The 20,856-nt window shown below is 39.2% G+C and overlaps 1 protein-coding gene across 3 annotated transcripts in view; it reads left to right on the top strand.

Moving 5' to 3' along the window:
* Positions 1–20,856, top strand: part of CNTN4 (contactin 4) — a 1,031,287-nt gene that overhangs the window by 490,447 nt on the left and 519,984 nt on the right. For all 3 annotated transcript variants that reach the window (XM_055557494.1, XM_055557495.1, XM_055557496.1), the window contains one exon: positions 14,390–14,531. In XM_055557494.1, the coding sequence (XP_055413469.1) occupies positions 14,477–14,531 (55 nt within the window). In that variant the 5' untranslated portion in view covers positions 14,390–14,476. The remainder of the gene's footprint in view (positions 1–14,389; positions 14,532–20,856) is intronic.

Raw genomic sequence — 20,856 nt, 5'->3', positions numbered from 1 at the left:
AAGCATTTCCACTACCATTGTGACTGCCCCACTTGAAGGCTTATTATGAGCTAGAAATACAGTTTAAAGATCATTAAAAAAAAATTATTTCTGTTGATGAAAAATCTGCCTTCATGCATTCAGCTTGGAGTGAGGAAGACTATTTGGAACAGTATTTCACTGTATTTATGCAGGCAATTTTACTTTTTAAAAGTATGCAATTTTACTTTTAAAAAGTAAAATTAAATTTACTTTTTAATTGGAGTACAATTACTTTACAATGTTGTGTTAGTGTCTGCTGCACAAAAGTGAATCAGTTGTATATATACATGTATCCCTTAACTGTACGCAGGTTATTCTTTCTCATCCATCAAGATTAGTGGTTCCCAAGTAGCTTTGGTTTTCCTCTAGTAGAGCTTCCATAAGATAACTTGAGATACAGTCTGAGCCTGCAATGATGCTAGCAAGAGTCAGATGAGAGCTTATGTATATTTACAGATATAGAAACATAGGCAGCAGGGGGACATATTTCATCATATTTTTTCTACATTTGAAAATATTTTCCTGAAACTTGCAGCCAAGGTGTAGTAAGTGAGTGCTGTGAGGCAATAAAATAAGAACTTAAACTGTGAGTAGAAATATACTTTAACAGAAGTCATGGAATTAAATCTTCTTGAAATAACTACAACTATTTAGAACTTTGGTTGGTTGGTTGCCGCATCTCTGAAATAGCTTCAAAGTTTGTTATCACTTATTAGAGTTCTTTTATCAAAAATATTTCTGTAGGTAATTCAACTATTTCTTAGTTTCCTTAGATAGCTAGGCTTTCTACACTTTATTTTACCGACAGCAGGCCCAGACTGCTAACTTATGGAGGAAATTTGATGTCATGAGAAAATACGATTATCTAGTATTACATCTATTCCCACTTTCATATTTTTCTGCTGTCTTACGTAGGTCTCACATTTTTTTGCAAAGAGCTCATGGTGATAATAAATGAGAAATTTAGGGAAAACCTGGGTGCTATATTTTTAGCACACAAGAAATACAGAATTCTGGCTTTTTTTTTCTTCATTAAGAAAAGCAGGATAAACTTATTTTTTTCCCCATACCTTAACTTGTCTATTGAGCAATCTAATTTTAGTTAAGTTAGAGCAAAATAACAACATTGTCCATGTGGATTGCAGTCTGGGCATCCAGGCTGCAATCCTTTTTTTTTTTTTTTTCTGCATAATATTTCCTCTGACCAGTGTGTCTCCTCAGAGCACACTCTCATGATCACTGAACTTTCCTGGAAACACGGTGGCATGCATAGATACACATCCGTGCTGGCAGCACATGTGCACGTATCTTTCAAGGAGGATAGGTCCACTGTGGCTACAACCAGAACAAGATTGTTTTTCAGTCTTACTCTCAGAATAGGAATTGATGCAGCATCAGCTTTATCTCGAAATAATTAAAGACTTACAGGAAGGTTACAAAAAAGGGTACAGAGTTCCCCTTCATGCCACTTCTCTTAATGCTAACATCTTGTTGTTGTTGTTGCTTAGTCACTAAGTTGTATCTGACTCTTTGCTACCCTATGAACTGTAGCCTGCCAGGCTCCTCTATCCATGGGATTTCCCAGGCAAGAGAACTTGAGTGAGTTGCCATTTCTTACTCCAGGAGATCTTCCCTACCCAGGGATCAAACTCACGTCTCCTGCAATGGCAGGTGGCTTCTTTACTTCTGAGCCACCATGGAAGCTATAGTGCATAGCCATAATATAGTGATCAAAAGCAGGAAAGTGATATTGGTGCCGTTCAGTTAACTAAACAACAGGCCTGATTTAACATTCACCAGTATTCTGTTTTGTTTTGTTTTAAACAAATGTCCTCTTTCTCTTGTAAGATCTAATCCAGAAATCTCACCTTGTTTATAATATTTATTTGTCCACACTATTCATGACAGTTCCTTAGTCTTTCCTTGCCACTGATGATCTTAACACTTTTGAAGACTCCTGGTCAGTTATATTGCAGCATCTTACTCAACTTTTTCTCATGATCATGCTGAGCTTCCACATCACTGTCAAGTTGTCAGTTAGACCACACATGAATACTGTGTCCCTTCAGTGCTGCGTGGCCAAGGAGGCTCCAGGCCAACATGACCTGGTTCTGATGATGTCAGCCTTGACCCACTTGGTTAAGAGGGGGTCAGCTAATTTTCCTCATGTAAAATTACTCTTTTCTGTACTGCTACTGCTAAGTCACTTCAGTCGTGTCCGACTCTGTGTGACCCCACAGACGGCAGCCCACCAGGCTCCCCCGTCCCTGGGACTCTCCAGGCAAGAACACTGGAGTGGGTTGCCATTTCCTTCTCCAATGCATGAAAGTGAAAAGTGAAAGGGAAGTCGCTCAGTCATGTCCAACTCTTAGAGACCCCATGGACTGCAGCCTACCAGGCTCCTCCATCCATTGGATTTTCCAGGCAAGAGTACTGGAGTGGGATGCCATGGCCTTCTCGGCTTTTCTGTACAGTCTTAGCTTTAGACAAAGACACATGTATTTCTTTTACATTTACTAAATTTTGTATATTCACTATACTCTTTTATGCCTCAGTTTTTCTGCCTGAGAATTATAATACTGGAACCTTACCCTCATCCCAGTGTAAAGTTAATAACACTGTCCTTTGGAGGTTCTCAGATAAAGGCCACTTTATAACTGGAAATGATCACTCTATTGCATTTTAAATGAGAACATAAATAGAATGGTTAAAAGTAGATTGGCAGCATGTGCTCACTTCACACCCAGAACTAGAGGGACATCTGTTATATATGTGACAGGCCAGGCCTGAAATCTGGTTCTCTGAGAACCAGCTAGTGTTTGTTCAATTTGGCCTAAGTCAGCCTGATGAAACAAAGAGCACGTCGATCACATTCTATCTATTTTGGCCATAGAACTAACCCACGAATAACCACCCATTGATCAGGGCAATAAAATACTTTTTAAAAACTGTCACATTTGACATTTCTGCTGTTCTTGTAAGGGAGGAAACTGTACCTTGGCATGCCAATGATTCTGAATCCTTATGCAATAAATCAGCTTCATCAGTTTGTATCTGATGATGAAGAATCCCCACCAATGCAGAGAAAGGCAACCTTTGCACAGAGGTTTATCAGCTGTCTCCTCTATTTTCCTTTTGGAATGTCACTACTGTTGGCCTGACACAATATGCTGAGGGGAAACTGGACACTTACAGGTCTAGCCGAAAGCAGTGGAAGGAATACCAAAGAAGTATCTGACTTACTTGCCTCCCCAAGCTTCACTTTCTTATTTGACAAATGAGAATAATCATATACTTCTCTCCTTAAGTTATTGTGAGGATTAGATAGTTCATGTAACATCTTTGGATAGTAACAGACATAGTAAGTCCTCAAGAAAAAAGAACAACAACAAAAAAATCTCGTTTTCTTTGTCTACCTTTCTCTACCATCTTGCATACTGATGGATAGTACTCTGCTTAGTCGTTCAGTTGTGTCTGACTCTTTGTGACCCTATGAACCATAGCCTGCCCAGGCTCCTCTGTCCATAGGGATTTTCCAGGCAAGAATACTGGAATGAGTTACCATGCCCTTCTCCAGGAGATCTTCCCAACCCATGGATAGAACCCAGGTCTCCCACATTGCAGGCTGATTCTTTACCATCTGAGCCATCAGGGAAGACCAAGATACAGATAGATCTGAGTGAAAAAAAAAAAAAAAAAAGTAAGGAGGTGAGCACTTGCTTAAATAGTTTTATATAATATGCAGTGCATTTCTGGAAAACTGTGCTATGCCAAAGAAGAATTCAAAAGAGTTTGTCAAATCATCTGGAAATCTCCTATTATCTGCTTGCAGACCTGGTCTAAAAGACAATGATACAGAGGTATGTTTACAGGAATTTAGCTTTTTCTTCAAGAAAATGATCTCCATGGGCAAATAAACTGGAAAGTGGACTAGAAGGCAAGTTCCATGATGACAGGATCTACTTTACTGTGACATCCAGTGCCTAGCACCATGCCTGACATATTGCATTTATTCAACAAAGATTATTTAGATGAATATTGCTATATATTTCTATAAATTAATAGCACAGGATCTGAAATGTACAGTTTGTTTACCATCATATGAGATGGCAAGCAATGATAGAAATCCTGTTTTACCATTTCACTGAAAGGTAGTTTCATGTCCCCATACTCCACGATAAGAAAGGAGACTTCTAAGTTTCCCCTAAGTGAGGCAAAGTCCATGCTAAGATTTTATGGTGCTAACCATTTTATGTGCATTCGTTCACATACTTCCCTATGTACTTCTAATATAGGCAGCAGTGTCTCTGTCATATAGATGAAAAAATTGGAACATCCAAATGGCTTTAACAAAACATTTTGTGCATTTGATACAGAAAACCAGTATTTGAACCTAGTCTGTTTCCAAAGGTCATATACAGTCTTGGGTCACACTGGCACACTTTACTGGCTGTCCACTGTTCCAAAACTCTAGAGCCCTTTACCCAGCCAGTAGAATAAAGCAAGCTCCATGAGGGCAGACAATACCTGTCATATTCATTTCTGTGTTATGTGGCATGTCAATTAGTAGAAATTTAGTTAATGACTTGGGAGTGAAGCACAGAGTGTAAATGATTTTAGCCTGTTTGTTTGTATAGCCTGTCATAATGTGTGCGTGTATGTTTGTCCACTTATTTCTACTTCTGATTAAGTAGGTACAGACTCTCTTTTAGGCTCCCAGTTATCTGATTTGGCTGTCCAAGCAATTGGCAAGCTGTGCATAATGATGAATATACTGGTAGCTTTACTTCCCCACTAAGTGCATCCAAGTAAAAGCACTGAAAGTCGTACGATTCTTGCCACTTAAAATCTGACACCTAATATATTAAGTATTAGAGTGTTTTGTGCTTACCTTTAGCTCTTCTTTGGTTTAGGTGATTAAAAAATGCCTGTTGCTGTCTGTATGTGCAACATGCTTCATTAACAGTGATTTATTTGGGAGTTTAAGCAGAATTGGCACTCTGCAGCACACCAGTGGGCAGAAGGAAAACAAACGTGAGATGGTTGCTAAAAACCCTTCTTTCCTGTTCTGTTGGTAGGAGCCTTAAGAAAATTTGTAAAGTTTACTACCCAATACCCAGAAAGCAAAACTAAAACTGTAGTCTCTGGGCAGTATCAGCTCCCCCAAGCCACCCAAGTTCCTCCATGCATTCTCCTCTGATGCTCAGGAGGGAATCTTATGGTAATGAGTTGTTCCTCTTTGGCACAGTGAGCTTCCTGCATCCATGTCTCTCCTAAAGCCACATTCTTCCACTGCTTGTCCATCTTCATTTCCCAAAAAGTTTGCCTCCTCAAAGTTATGCTCAACTTTTTTAGTAGAATCCCGCTAAAGAGATTTCTCTTACATTGCTTTCAACAATGCTGAATCATCACTGTCACTTTGCCGAAGAGGAAGTGTTTCAGTCTTTCAGTCATGTCTGACTCTTTGTGACCCAATGGACTGTGGCTCTCCAGGCTCCTCTGTCCATGGGATTTCCCAGGCAAGAATACTAGAGTGAGTAGTCATTCCCTTTTCCAGGGGATCTTTCCGAACCAGGGATCAAACCCCCGTCTCCTGCATTGGCAGGAGGATTCTTCACTACTGAGTCACCAGGGAAGCCCACCGAAGAGAAAAGTAAGGCTAACCAAGGTTAAATGACTTGCCCAAGGTCAACAGCTAATGGTAGATGTGGGATTAAAACCTGGTTTGTGTAATTCTAAAGCTGATATTTTCATCCACCATAGGGAAAGCAAAGACATTTTTATATAATTTGCAATCCATGTTGATTTTGTCATGTCTATTTGAAATGCTGTCTGGAAAGGATTCTGGAACTGCCCCTGGGCTAAGCAGGAGAAAGTACCATGCTCTGTTAGCATTGTCTTCCCCAGGCCTGGGAAGTGAATCATGGAGGTGTCGAGTCTTTTTCTGTCTTCTGTGATGATCTACTTCTGTTGTCGTTTTTTGGTACTGAGAGTACACATTCTAAAGCAAAAATGAAGTAACTGAGAAGCAGACTAAATAAGAGGGAAGTGCCATGTATCTTTTACATTACAATTGCCTGTTTTTCTAATAAGTCTGTATTATAGTATTCCGTATTTAGGAGAATTTCAGTAGTGTGGATAAACATCTATACTATGAAGTTCAATTTTCAGGGTTGCTTTCTACTATGATGGAAATATTCTATATCTTGTTGGTGGTAGGGGTGATATACTGCATGATTAAAAAAAAAATTTTTTTTAATTTTTGTTTATTTGTCTGCACTGGGTCTTGATTGTGGCGTGCAGAGTCTATCGTTGCAGCATGTGGAGGCTTAGTTCCCGACCAGGGACTAAACCTGGGCTCCTGCATTAGGAGGATGGAGTCTTAACCGCTGACTACCAGGGAAATTCCCATGACTGCATAAATTTTGGAAATCTCAATAACCTTTATACTAAGAAGAATACATACTAGTATATGTGAAATATACTTCAGTAAACTTGTGGGGAAAAATACTCAGAGTTTATGTCCTATCTCCATTACTTATCAGCTCTAACTAAAGACAATATACTTACCCCTTAAATATAATATTGTTTTCTCCCTTAAAGGGTTGTTTTAAAGATTATATGAGTTAATACTTAGGAAGTGACTACCACGCAATATGTGCTTTGTGATGTCTATTTATCATTTCCTTAGTTATTTCATATTACATTCTACCATGGCATTGCCTCCAGAATTGTTTAATAGCTTAATCACACATTCTTTTATTTTGCTTATGAATTACATATATTGAGCTGGAAACTTTCACAAATAGATCTTTCATATATGGATAATTGCATAGTATACATAATATATATAATTGCATCTTTGCATACAAGGCTTTTCTATTTTCATCTAAATGATGCTAGAACACCACAAAGTATATCTGTTCATTTTTAAATTGAATTTTAAAAGTGTTCAGTATGTACATGTTCCTAAATAAATATTTATTCAAGCCGAGGGATTGCAATGTGTATTTAAACATAATGCAAACATTATACATGGTAAGATGTTTAGGGTGAATTTGTGATATATACTTAGAAAACTAAGCAAATAAATAGAAAATTCTTAAGTCTTTAAAAATCTAACTATTGCAAAAAGGAAAATATTAGTATACTCTGGGCCTTAGTTGAAAAATCATTAACCAAATTAAATTATGTAGCTAAATTTGGACGAAAGTGGAACCAGGTACTTGTGTGTATGTTTATGTATGTGCATGTCTCATTGGGAGTGATTATAAAAGGAAATTGAATTGTCATCATTTATAAAAGAAACTAATATATATAATATCCCCAAATCGAGAAATAGTAGTATAAGCATTTTTATGAAGATTGAGATACTTGCCAGAAAGGCAACTTGTTTTCCTTGGGAAGAAATTCTGTCAGGGAGTAGAAGTATTTAAGCTATGTTTATGAATCACTTTAATAAAAGTAAAAAGTAAATACAACTTTGGAATGTTGTACAGTAAGTGATTACCTGGTGGAGACTATGAATAGTAGATATGTATTTATGGCTGGGTATTAAATTGCAGTAACGGAACCATACACAGAACTTAAAAGCAATGTATCAGTATCTCAAACAACTTTGATGTGTGAGAAGATGGTGTCATCTGAGAAACTGTGAGATGTCTAATTGGTTATGGCAAAGACATGCTGACCACTGTTCATTTGACAGGTTAAATCCTTTGAATGCACACCCTTTCTCTGATATATGATGCATCAGGGCTTAAGTGATTCTTAGAAGCAACCTGATCTAGATCTTCCTTTTATTGGTAAAGAAACTTGCCCAAGAAGTAAATAACAGGACTGACCTAGGAACCACGTTGTTCTGAATCTCAATCCTGTGATCTTTTGAAATGGCACAGTGATCATTGGAATTACTTTTTTTTTTTTTTAAGATGGTCTCCTGAGTAGCAAAGTATAAAGGTCTAACATCAGTGTAGAGTAAGGTTTTATAAGGAGAAAGTGTGTTGAAAAAGTAATAGTGCATATATACTCTAAGAAACTTTAATAAGAGATTTTTCAAAATTAGTGTGTAGAATCTTTTGGCACTCAAAATGTATAAAAGATGTCCTTCAATGACTGAATTGATAAGATGTTGACTCTGCTTTTATGCCAGAGTGAATATTAATATAATCATTATATTTCTGGTTAAAATTGCCACAAGTGGCAGACACCACATGGTCCAGAAAGCCTTTAAAAACAGGGGTAATTGTCTACCTTAGCTTACCCTCTGTAGTTCCTCAAAGTCCTCTGTAATATGATCTTATGATGGAAATAGTCCCAATCAGCTATTGAGTAGGTGAGTACCATCTATATAAGATGGTACATCTCGTGTGTGCCTACCTGTTGGTTAATTGATGCAGTGTTCCAAATGTATTATTCAAACATTCTATATGTTCTTTACACTATTCTCTTCATATTTTAAGATGCTTGAGGCAAGCTATTCAAAGAGAAACCAAGCAAAACACATTTTCTCCCCTTCCTGGCAGACTGCTTATTGCATTGTCCACTGAAGCAGGTACGATCTCAAAGAAACAGTTGTGGAAATATGTTTCTTGTAGAATATAGAGTAAAAATCTGGTGCAAGGAGACAATGTATTAAGCTAATTTGATTAATATTAATTTTCATTGTCCAAGAAGAACCTGTAGACCAGATACCATAGGATACACAGTATAGAGTATCTATACCACTAAGTTGGTATACAAACCAAGTTATATAATCAGTAATCTTTTCTACCCAGCTGAATTGTCATGCCCTTGTAGACAGAGACCTTGACCTTGACTCTGCATTCTGCATATAGCCATGTGAATAATGAGCACTCAAATATATGTTGACTGATTGAATATTAAGATTTGACTACATACCATCTTCCCTTGAAATGATTGACAGCTGGCTTTCCAAGGAAGCTGAATTTCTCTCTTGCTTTCAGTTCTGCTCACTGCTTTCTTGCCATTATGATTGACTGCACCCCTTATTAGTTAATTTTAGAATTAGAAAATGCTCAGCTATACACTGGGAACTGTGGATGATCATTTTTAACATTCTTGCCTTAAGAATGGCTGCATTCTAAATAGTAATTAGCCAGAAAATAATCATTCTTGTTGTTTTTACACTTAAAGGGAGAAAAACTTCACAGTTGTGTTCTTGACAAGAAGAATTATGAATTGACACTAGTGAAATACGGTCTTCTAACAAAGTCTCAGCTCTAAAACCCATGCTCCACTTTATATTATGAATATCACACAGATTGTGTACCTCTGATCAGTGATGCTGGCTTCTGTTTCTGCAGGACAGCATGAAAAGCAGAGTTAGAAAAGAGGCAGCATCAGAACTTTATGTCATTATATGAAAGACACATCACTTTACTTACATTTCTGTCGATGTGTTAGAAAAGAGAGGTATGAAGTAGGAAGACATAGATTTGAACACTGGCTCTGTTGATTTAGAGATGTTTGACCTTGAACAAGTTCCGTAGACTCTCATAGTCTAATTTCCAGTATTATAGTTTTATAGAGGATAGTGACATCTGACTCTGAAGTGTTGCTATGAAGGTTAAATGAAAAGGGAATATCAAAGCACATGGTAGACACATGAAAGATGCTAGCTAAATTTATTCTTTCACTGACACTGTTTATTGATTTCCTGCTCTGTGCCATGTACTATCCCATGAGCCTCTTAAATACCAATGATTAAGACAAATATTCCTACCTTTATGAAGTTTACAATCTGAGAGGAAATTTGAACTTATAATAATAATAATAATGGAGATTTACTTTTAAAACATAAATTGGGTAAAGTTTACAACACGTGTGTGCAAAAGACAGGGTTCATGGTTTGAGTCCCAAACTGTAGACAAGCAAGTCTGTTTACAAAGATTAAGTGACTTTCCAAAATTGATAACTAGTGGCAAAACCTGGAAGAAAGAACTTAATTCCAATCTAGTGTTTTTATACATGAGGTTGTGAAAAATAACATACTTAGTATTTAGAGATGCAGATCCCCTGTTGACCAGAGGAGACAGGCAAAGGGCAGGACTAGATATTCTATGCTTCTGGGGGTTACATGTAAAGCAGATCCCCATACAGGGAAACCAAATATATTCAGAACTTTCCCCTGTTTAAAATCATCCCCATCCTCCTCCTAATCTTCTTATTCAACTCTTTTCTCTGGCCAGGGAAGGTGAGGGTGGAGAACTGCATAGGGTCTCAGTTGTGGCACGTGAGATCTGCATGAGGGCTCCTCTTTGTCTGCCCAGGCTTCTCTGTAATTGTGGCATGTGGGCTCCAGAGCTCATGGGCTCAGTAGTTGTGGCGCATGGGCTTGGTTGCCCTATAGCATGTGGGATCTTAGTTTCCCAACTAGGGATCAGACCTGCCTCGCCTGCATTGAAAGGCAGATTCTTAACCAATGGACCACTAGAGAATTCTCCAAACTCTTTAATATATAGTTAACATCTTTTGGGGATCAGGCCCGTGGCTTAGGCGGTGGTATACTATCTTTAACAAGGGTGATTACTAAGTGTCAAGGTCCTGTCCTTGGTGCCTTCCATACTTTCTCTTTAGACTACACAATAAGCCTGCATTATGGGTATTTTGGACATGAACTTAAGCAAGCTCCAGGAGATAGTGGAGGACAGGGAGGCCTGGTATGCTGCAGTCCATGGGGTTGCAAAGAGTCAGACATCATTTAGCAACTGAACAGCAACATGGGTATTATTGTCATTACAGATGAGCCACACTGCTAGAGAATGTAGATTCAAGCGTAGCATCAGATGTGAGTCTGTCCTCTTTGCTCCTTCCATTATCTTGCTTTGCAGTAACTTGAACACTCTCTAAATTTTCATTTTCCATGTCCATGTCACTTGACTTGGCATTTCCTTCCTCCCTCTTATTTATCCTTTAAGACTCAGTTCAAACTATTAGCCCCTTTGGAGAACTTTTTTTTTTTTTTTTTTTTTTTTTGTATTTATTTGTTGTTTATTTGGCTGTGTTGGTTCTAAGTTGTGTCATTCAGGAGCTTTCGTTGCAGTGCAGGGACTCTAGCTGTGGCTGTGAAGCATGTGGGTTTAGTTGCCCCAAGGTATGTAGGATCTTAGTTCCCCAGTCAGGGATCAAACCCATGTCCCCTGCATTGCAAGGTGAATTTTTAACACTAGTCCACCAGGGAAGTCCCTGGAGAACATTCTTGAAGCCCCTGCCCTACCCCATCCCCTGGCTCAGTTAGATGATGTTCCTTTGCATCCTTAGCACCTTGTCCTTCATAGATCTATCATGTGAATCACACTGAAATACAATGACTGGTTTAAACGCCTTTTTTTGCCAAGTTAACAGTGAGCTCCTTGAGGGCAGGGCTCTTACTTCTCTGCACATACAACCCCTTACTTCTCTGCACATACAACCCCTAGCCCTGCCTCTGCCCCCCAGCTAGCACATCTGCTTATTCATTGAACTGAAATAGAGCTATTTGGATACTGGCAGATTTTTAATTTAGTAGAGTGCTAAAACTAATCTTTATGTGATTAAACCCTATATGTAGAACCAGGACATGTAAGGAAGAACTGAATCATGATTTGTCTTAAACACTATATACTGAGTTCTTCAGCATGACTGTTGGAATATGAATTGTTTGAAGAGTTGGAGGCTAGAGGAGTTTTGCTCTGTGGAGCTCAGTGTAGAGATACACTGTGGAATTCTCAATTATTCATCTCCTTCTGGCTCTGCCAGCAAAATGTCTCCAGTCCTGTTTCATTGTGTGGCCTCCTCCCCAGGATTTACGAGTCTAATTCTTGGTCAAGGTCCCACCGTTAGTGCTGAGTACACTACCTTTTGCTACAACCACCTTAGGATAAACCAGAGAGAGCTCTCAGCTGCAGGGGAGATCTATGACTGCCATAACTCTCGCCTCATCCCACAGCTTGCTTTCTGGTTCTGGCAGAAAACCGAAATTACAAAACTTTGTATCCTGCACCACAGCCCCACATGAGATTCATGAATCTTCACCTCCCTTCAGAAAACCCAGTTCTCTAGTTAAGACTGCCCACCAGACAAATTACTGTCAACTGCCCCATTATTTCTGATTAGTGAAGGTGAGCCTTACCTACTGAGAGGTAAATAAATGCCAATCGGGTTCTTGAAATCCTTCATCCTTAAAAATCTACAGCTCTTAACAGAACGTGCACTGTAAACAGCATCCTATCATGAATCAAATCTTTATGGTATAATTGGATACATTTTCTAAATTAATTTTAATTGCTTCAAGAAACTGCTTAACATTGTAGATCAATCCCCAGGTCTAAGATGACATTTTCCTCACAAAATTAATTATTAATACCCTGATCATTTGCTAAAAACATTAATAGTTTTCATTGATCAGCACATCCTGTTTATCTAAAATGGCCTAATCACCATGCATGTCAGAAGAGTATTTCAACATATCCAATTAGAGACACAACCTGCTTTTCAGCCACATCAGCAGATCAGAAGTTAAGAGTCCCTTTTGTCTTCACAACATTATCTAGTCTGGTTTTATCAGAAACTGAGCTATTTAAGGGCACAAAGGACAGGAGAGTTCTCTAATGATGGTTCTTCACTTTCTATAAGCTTCCTGGCAAACATACAGGCTTCTAAGTGATCACATGGTATCAATTAATGCTAAGAGCCCTTGATTAACGAGCTTGTGTTGGTCCATGGTCTCATGTAAACCTGTGTTCCCTCCGTGCTTTTCCTGATAAGTGGCAGTGAGATGAGAAGCCTCAGGTTATCATCAGCTTAAAAAAAATAAAATCTCAGGGATACAATAGTAATCATATCTAGCATTTGTATGGTGCTGTGTGGTTTTCAAAGAGGTTTCGTTTACTTAACTAAGAAGAGTCGTTTGAAACAAGCTTGGGAGGGAGGCTGAGTGGGATATATACCCAGGACCCTGTGACTTGTTATAACCTAAGCTGTAAAGAGAATGTGTCTCATGGTTCCTTAAATTTCTCATTTATTCGATTAAATGATGAATAGGAAGAAGGATTCTGCTCATCTTTCAAATCCCAGTGGGAGCTCATCTCCTTTATGAAGCCCAGAAATGTCCCTCCTTTCCTTCACAATGGCATGTCGTGTTGCAGTTTTATGAAACTGTAGGGAGCTTGTACCCCACTGGAGTAGGAGATCCCTAGAGCTAGAGCTGAGATCTCTGTTTAGGCAGGCCCCATGCCTCACTAGTGTCTGGCAAGTAAAAGGCACTCCACAGATGCATAAATCCATGACTGGCTCACAGGATGGACGGGAGAAGGGATGAGTGAAGGAGAACAAGCCAAGCACAGTGTGGATTCTGTTTTATTGAGATCATGTTGCAAAACTTTGGCACCTAAAGGCAGCTCAGCTTTGTTTGATTCCCTCGGCATTTTAAAAAATACTGTGAACTGATTTCCCACATTTAAAACTTGGGAGATTTTCAAAATAAATACTAGTATTTTCAACTGTTCTTTGATAAGTTGTAAATGCCCCTGCAACCCTGGGTTTGTACCCCTCATGTTAGCCATCAGCACGAGCTGAGGGGTACCTGCCCCTTCAAACAGAACAAGCCTGTGCCCTTCTGAGGGTTCATGAGTGCCTCCTGCTTAGCCCATCCACTTTCCTGCTATGTAGATTGTACACAGAACAAGTAGCCTCTCTTCACCATGGAGTTTTCCTGTTCTAAGATTCCTGGCTAACAGAAGAATTGCTGTTCTCACTCATGCCCTGGATTTGTCCAAAAGAACCTAGTAGATAGCTACTCATAGTTGGTAGGATTTTTGTCTGTAGGCACTGGAGCTGCACATTTCTGTTGCGTTTTAGGGATGAAACATAGAGTTTGGGGGGAAAATACTTGAAATCATGGGGTGGTTATTTATTTTTCACACATTTAATTCCATTCTAAGACTTCAGAATTTCTCCTTAAGGTCCATCAGGTCCTATTCTGTTCAGTGACATTTCTTCTGTATTCACTATTTTGGGTGTATTATTAATTGGAAAATAAAAAGAACAGCACCTGGAGATTAAGGGACTGGAAAGGAACTTATAAAACGTAATTCAGTCCCCTGCCTTCGGGTTGGTTCTCATCTAATCAGAAGCTGTTCTTACCTTCACTCAGTAGCCACAGGAATCTATCAGCTCCAGTCTCTACCCCAGTATCATTGGGAAGAAGGAAAAGAGGCTTATTTGCTTCATATTCAAAATTTAACATGCTTTCTCTTTTTCAGTAGTAGTTTTCCAAAAGTCACTTTTATTCATATTCAGTAAATTTGCAGAGACCACAAGGAGAAGTATTCCCAGATCTCATTCTCATGTCTCTTCTCCTCCACAGATTAAAGGTTGAACACAACTTTAAAGAAGCAGCCATTCTATTCACTTGTTATTGGACTTGAAACTCCTTTGACCTCGGAAACTGAAGATGAGGTTGCCATGGGAACTGCTGGTACTGCAATCCTTCATGTTGTGCCTTGCAGGTAGAGTGTCATTTGAAAACTTTTTGATTTAAAAATGCCACTGTATTTCACACTAATTCAAAAGTGGGCCTTCACTTTAGACGGCAATGATAAAATAGTAAGAGTACACGCTACTATGACATAGCGTTTGCTGACACCACTGAATGTACTCTCCTGATGGTCTTTTAGCGCCTCTTTTCATGGTGGTGTATCCAGAGCCAGACACTGATGTTTCGCCTCTCTGTCTGGTCCTTTTAGAGTTGTTTGAGCTATTATTTGGTTTGAAAGTTGTTATTTTTGCTCATTCCAGCACTCAACTGTACAGAGATATTGGGCAATAAAGCTGCTTAGTCTCGACTATTGCCTACTTTGATGTCAGTGGATGGAACTTTATCTGGATGACGCTTTCAATGTCTTTGTTGATATCACACCATCCTTTGATACCTTTGTTTTCATTTGAATACACCTATGGTTTAGCAGGAGCCATAAGCATAGACATGAGGCTTTTACCATACTTTCATGGCCAGCTGCTAGACAAGGGCTTTGAGAAGTTCAGACATGCTGTTTATTACCTTCTTGGCTTTCTGGAAGATAGGAGCCTACCAGCTGACATACACAACTCAGTGTTGATGCGGCCTGTATCCAGTATGCACTGAGAGTTGGTTTCCAGGTTGGGAAGGTGGGAGTCTTTCCATGTCTTTTTTAAATAAAACTAGTTGATCTGTTTTGTTATTCAGAGTGTCAAGTCCAAGACAGATACCTGGAATATATTTATGTTTTTATACCATAAAACAAAAGTGACTTTTTTAGTCATCACTTAACTTGATTCATGCATTCATTCAAATAATGTTACTGAGTACCTTACAGAGAAACAGAACTGTGTTAACATCTGTGGATATGTTCCTATGCAAGAAAGACACAGAAGTCTATTAGCTGAGTTCTAGAGCCATACTGACTTACAGCTAGGTACAGTAAATTACTGCGATTACTGTGTTAATTAAAGGTAGTAATGGTAGTACTCCTGTATGTGGATCCCTTATGCATGCCAGACACTGCACTAAGCACTCAGTGTACTTTATTTCATTATCTCATGATCGCTAAGAAGTATTTACTCTATTTTTATCACTGTTATTATTAATATTATTACTAAAGCATTAAGAATTTAATAAGAATTTAAGAAACTCACCCAAGGTCACCATGCTAGGAAATGGTAGAGCTAATAAGGTTCAGACTCAGAGCTGACTAACTTCAGATTCCATAGTTCTGACCAACATGTTATACAGTCTTATAGCTTTCTCATTGATTTCTTCAGTGTATGATTATAGATTACTCTTTAAATTTTGGCTTTCATTCTTCCTGCTGCTGCTGCTGCTAAGTCACATCAGTCGTGTCCGACTCTGTGTGACCCCATAGACGCAGCCCACCAGGCTCCCCCGTCCCTGGGATTCTCCAGGCAAGAACACTAGAGTGGGTTGCCATTTCCTTCTCCAATGCATGAAAGTGAAAAGGGAAAGTGAAGTCGCTCAGTCCTGTCTGACTCTTAGCGACCCCATGGACTGCAGCCTACCAGGCTTCTCCGTCCATGGGAGTCTCCAGGCAAGAGTACTGGAGTGGGTTGCCATTGCCTTCTCCGGCTATGACATATAATTTTAGGCTTATCATTCTTCCTAGGTTTTTCTAAATGTGAACTGCCATCCATTTAGAAACTTTAGAAAACCCTAGCTTCAAAGCCTGCCTTAGTTATGTTTACAGCATCCTCAACATTCCCTGCTTATGGTCCTGTTGGCATCTAGCTGTCTCTTTTAGAAATATTACTTCTCACCCTTATCTGCTCAGGAGCTAAATGTCCAACACCCAGCAGATGCCTCAGGTTCTGTGCCTCCCTTCCTTTCTCCAGTCTTTTCATGGGCCTTGACCCTCCTGAAAGTCCTCAACTGGGACAATCTGTCTCTAACTTCTCCTGACTCTAAGATAAATGTCTACTTTAAAGTACAAGATCATGAATCAATGTCTCAGTATTTGATTATAGCAATTTGTGGTCAAATTAACCCACTGTGCACAGTAGATAACAAGAAATCAAAGGGTTAAAAATCAGTGAGGCCATTAATCTCCTCAGTGGTGTTTTAGAAAAACTCTAAATTCTCACCCAAGATGTGTACCTGTATCTTTTTTATGCACTTAACCTTTTGTAAGAAATCATTATATTGATTTTTTGAGGTGAGTCTTTTGTGAACTGGTTTACATGGCATTAATATTCCCTTACCATATGCCTTTTTCAGCGTAGGTAAAGTCAAGCGTTAATTAATGTTTTTGTTTTCTTGCTATTTGTCTTGATTTCATGAATTTACATAGTACTCGACACTGAATTCTGAACAGATTTCTTTAACTGCTCTTTTCCTTTTCTAACTTTCTTAGTTATGTATTTCTTGATTAGTTTTTGGCAAGGAAAATAGTTTGCCAATTATGTTTATCATAATTAGTGAATCTCAAATATGCTTTTTTTGTGTGATCTTTTTTCCTAAACAAGGTAGAAGATCCAAATAAATACACAGGTTTCTCCTACACGAGATGCACCTTAAAAGGTCTGCTAATTATTTAAGGAATTGATTAGTAATTTATGGTACAAGGACAGTGTTCTCCCTTACAAAGCTAGACTCAGTCTCTCACAACAATTTAAAACAAAATGTGACTATTGATGCTTAGTAGTCTGAAAATTCAGTCTCTACAAAATTGAGTTTTATTTTTCTCCCTCTTAATTTAAACAGGGAGCTCATAACCCTACCACTTAGAAGAACAAGGAAGCTAGTAAATGAATGAAGCATTGTTAAGGTCACACTGACTCCTTCTGACAACAGGCAGTATAGGTGACTTTGGGAAACTGGACAAAACTTGTCCTGTTAACGTGCCAACTGGTGCCCCACTCTGCTCCTATATGCCAGGTCTCCCAGTTTTTAGCTTTTATGAATAAATCTAATTATTGTTGCCAATCAACTCAAATTAATTTTAAAATAAAAATTGAAAGACTGTATGAGGACCTTCCTGGTGGTTCAGTGGTTAAGACTTCATCTTCCAATGAAGGGGGTTGCGGGTTCCATCCCTAGTTGGGAAGCTAAGATCCCACATGCCGTGTGGCCAAATACCAAGAAACATAAAACAGAAACAAGACTGTAATAAATTCAATAAAGACTTTTAAGAAATTATCCACATTTTTGAAAAATCTTTAAATAAATAAAAGGCTGTGTGAAGCAAATCAAAATGGGCTTCCGGCAAGATGCTGTTCCTAGTTCACCAGGTTGCAAAGTCTGTTTCAAGCACTTAGTTTCTGTTATGAGACACAGTACCAAATAAGTAGACCTTAGGGTCTCTGTACTAATTCTTCCTTTACCTAATAATGCTCTTCCCTTGAATGTCCCTATTCGTTGCCCTCTGGCCTTCTTTGAATCTGTGCTCAAATGCCACCTAATCAATAAGACTTTTCTTGACCACAGCAGATAAATAAAAGTAAATTAAAATAGCAGTAATTCCTTTCACCAATATTTTATACCCCTCTTCTTTCATTTTCTTCAGGGGTCTTACCAGTATATGAATAGCTATGTGTTTTATTTGTCTTTATGCTGAATACCTTTCCCTACCAGACTGAAGCTTTGTTAAGGCAGGCATTTTGCATCTTTTTAGGTCACGGCTGTATGCCCAGCATCTCAAAACTGCATGGTACATAGTGCCAGTCACTGAATAAATAACCATATGTCAAATGAACAAATGCTGAGTACTGACCAGACATGAGCAAGAGAAAGCCGATCTCCAATTCCCACCTGTGCACTGGATCCAAGGCATGCCATCTCCTTCATGTTAAGGCAGTGAACCAGCCACCTCTAAGGCTGATTCATATGAATGTGTTTTTAAAATTAGATTTAACATATGCAGTATTAAAATTTGTTGGTGTGCCTTGAACTCTATCTCTTGGTGTAGCACCCCCTTGTCAGTATCTGCTTTTGAAAAGGGGGTGCTACATCAAGAGATAGACTGTTCCCATTCTGTATTTTTCTGCCTTGAGTCTTCCTGTAAAGTCACAAGCAAGAGGAGCTTCGAGAAAGTAACTCCCTTCTTCAGTGTGGTCCACAAACCATGGGGCATGAGATTCAGCAGATAAAATCCTCAGGGCCTGTCATTCAGAAAGAAAAGCCTAGGCATGTTCCTCAGAGTTCCTTTGAGGTCCCCAGCAAGACAGAAGCCCTGTTGCCCATAATACACTCCCTGTCTTCTCCTTCTCACTGGACTTCCTGGAGTCATCTTCCAAATAAACTGTTTTCAGGTCCTTCTTTCAGGCTCTGCTTCTGGGGGAATCCAGACCCAAAACACGCACACACCAATTAGTAGCAGAGGAGAAGCCCATTATTGGTCACATCAGTAATTAGGACAAAACCAGACAGAAAACATGATTTTGGCAGAGGTTATTGAAGTGTTGACTGTGATGTGGGTCTGTTTGCATATATGCATGTGAGTACCTGCACGCATCACCAACTCAATGGGCATAAATTTGAACAAACTCTGGGAGATAGTGGAGGACAGGGGAGCCTAGTGTGCTGCAGTCCATGGGGTCGCCAAGAGTTGGACTCGACTTAGGGACTGAACGACAACAATAACCTGCATGCATGCCTCTACATAGATATGCCTGGAAGTATTATCCAGGTCCTGCAAATAGATAGTTTTAATTTTTTACTTGTTTTACTATTTACTAGTTTTATTATTAGCCAACTGATGGACAAGTCATTTTTGCCTCTCTGTGATTCAGTTTACACCTCTGTATAATGAGGATGTTGAACAGTTGCTCCCCTAGAGTCCTTTCTAAATCTAAGAATATTGTCTGCTGCCTGCTAAGTTGCTTCAATCATGTCTGACTCTTTGTGACCCCATGGACTATAGCCTACCAGGCTCCTCTGTCCATGGGATTTTCCAGGCAAGAATACTGAAGTGGGTTGCCATGCCCTCCTCCAGGAGATCTTTCTGATCCAGGGATCAAACCCTCATCTCTTATGTCTCCTACATTGGCAGGCAGGTTTTTGTTTTTGTTTTTGTTTTTTACCACTAGCACCATAGTTCTAAATAAACACGTAGTTTGAAAGGCAGATATATATGCTGAAGGGTCAGAGCTAAGCTTGAAATTTTATTCATCTAATATGAAATTTCACATAGGTCCTGTGTGTTTTTTCTGTGTGTTACTGATTCTGTTCATATTGGCTTATTTGAGAAAAAGAATAAAATGACTGGTTCATATGTTCATATGGAGGAAGAGGTGTGAAGACATTTAAAAGTCCTCTGTAAATGGGTGAAAAAAATGTATGTTTGATGTATTCTCAGTTGGCCTTGGTTTGAGAGAGGCTAAATATATTCCCACCTCTATAATGCAGTTGACCAGCTTCAGCAATGATTTCTTTTTGAGAAAGTGCATCCTCTGCAAATGTGAGTATTTTGTTGTCTGTTCACAAGCTGCCTGCTGCTGTTACCACTGCATCTGGGACAGGAAGTGGAGAAAGGGTCCTGTTTATTTCAAGAGGCATATTCTGGGATTCGCAAGCATTCTCGTAATTGGAGCAAGGAGGAGGCCCTGGTTGAATACTTAATCACAGGCGTGTAACTTGAATCTGTTACAGTAAGAAATGCAAAAGTTAAGTCTCTCAGTCATGTCTGACTCTTTGCAACCCCATAGACTGTAGCCTGCTAGGCTCCTCCATCCATGAAATTTGAATACTGGAGTGGGTTGCCATTTCCTTCTCCAGGGGATCTTCCCAACCCAGGGATCGAACCCAGATTGCAGGCAGACTCTTTACCCTCTGAGCCACCAGGGAAACCCAAGAAACACAAACCAGGGTGCAATCAGAGTACATGGAGACAATGTCCAGTGGTCCTCAGAAGGCATTTTAGGCTCAAGATGTGTCTTATATGTTAAACTGAAGTATACTATGGGTGTATGTGTGTGTTAGTCACTAGGTCATGTCCTACTCTTTGTGATCCATGGACTGTAGCCCTCCATGCTCCTCTATCCATGGGATTTTCCAGGCAAGAATACTGGAATGGGTAGCCATTCCCTTCTCCAGGGGATTCTGAACCAGGGGTTAAACTTGGGTCTCCTGCATTGCAGGCAGATTCTCTACCATCTGAGCCACCAGGGAAGCTCCTAGACTATGGATGCTTTTCTATTCTTCTAGGGTCTGGGAACATATATGCACAGTAGGAACCCCCAGTACTTGTTGACATTGGTAGTAGAACTTAATAAGCACAATGTTATCAAATTTTCCCTTAATCACACATTCCTGCAAAGCTCAGGATCTACCCTAAGGATCCCAGC

The sequence above is a fragment of the Bubalus kerabau genome, chromosome 20 (genome assembly GCF_029407905.1).
Source record: "Bubalus kerabau isolate K-KA32 ecotype Philippines breed swamp buffalo chromosome 20, PCC_UOA_SB_1v2, whole genome shotgun sequence".
NCBI lineage: Eukaryota > Metazoa > Chordata > Mammalia > Artiodactyla > Bovidae > Bubalus > Bubalus kerabau.
This window is presented reverse-complemented; position numbering and strand designations above follow the sequence as displayed.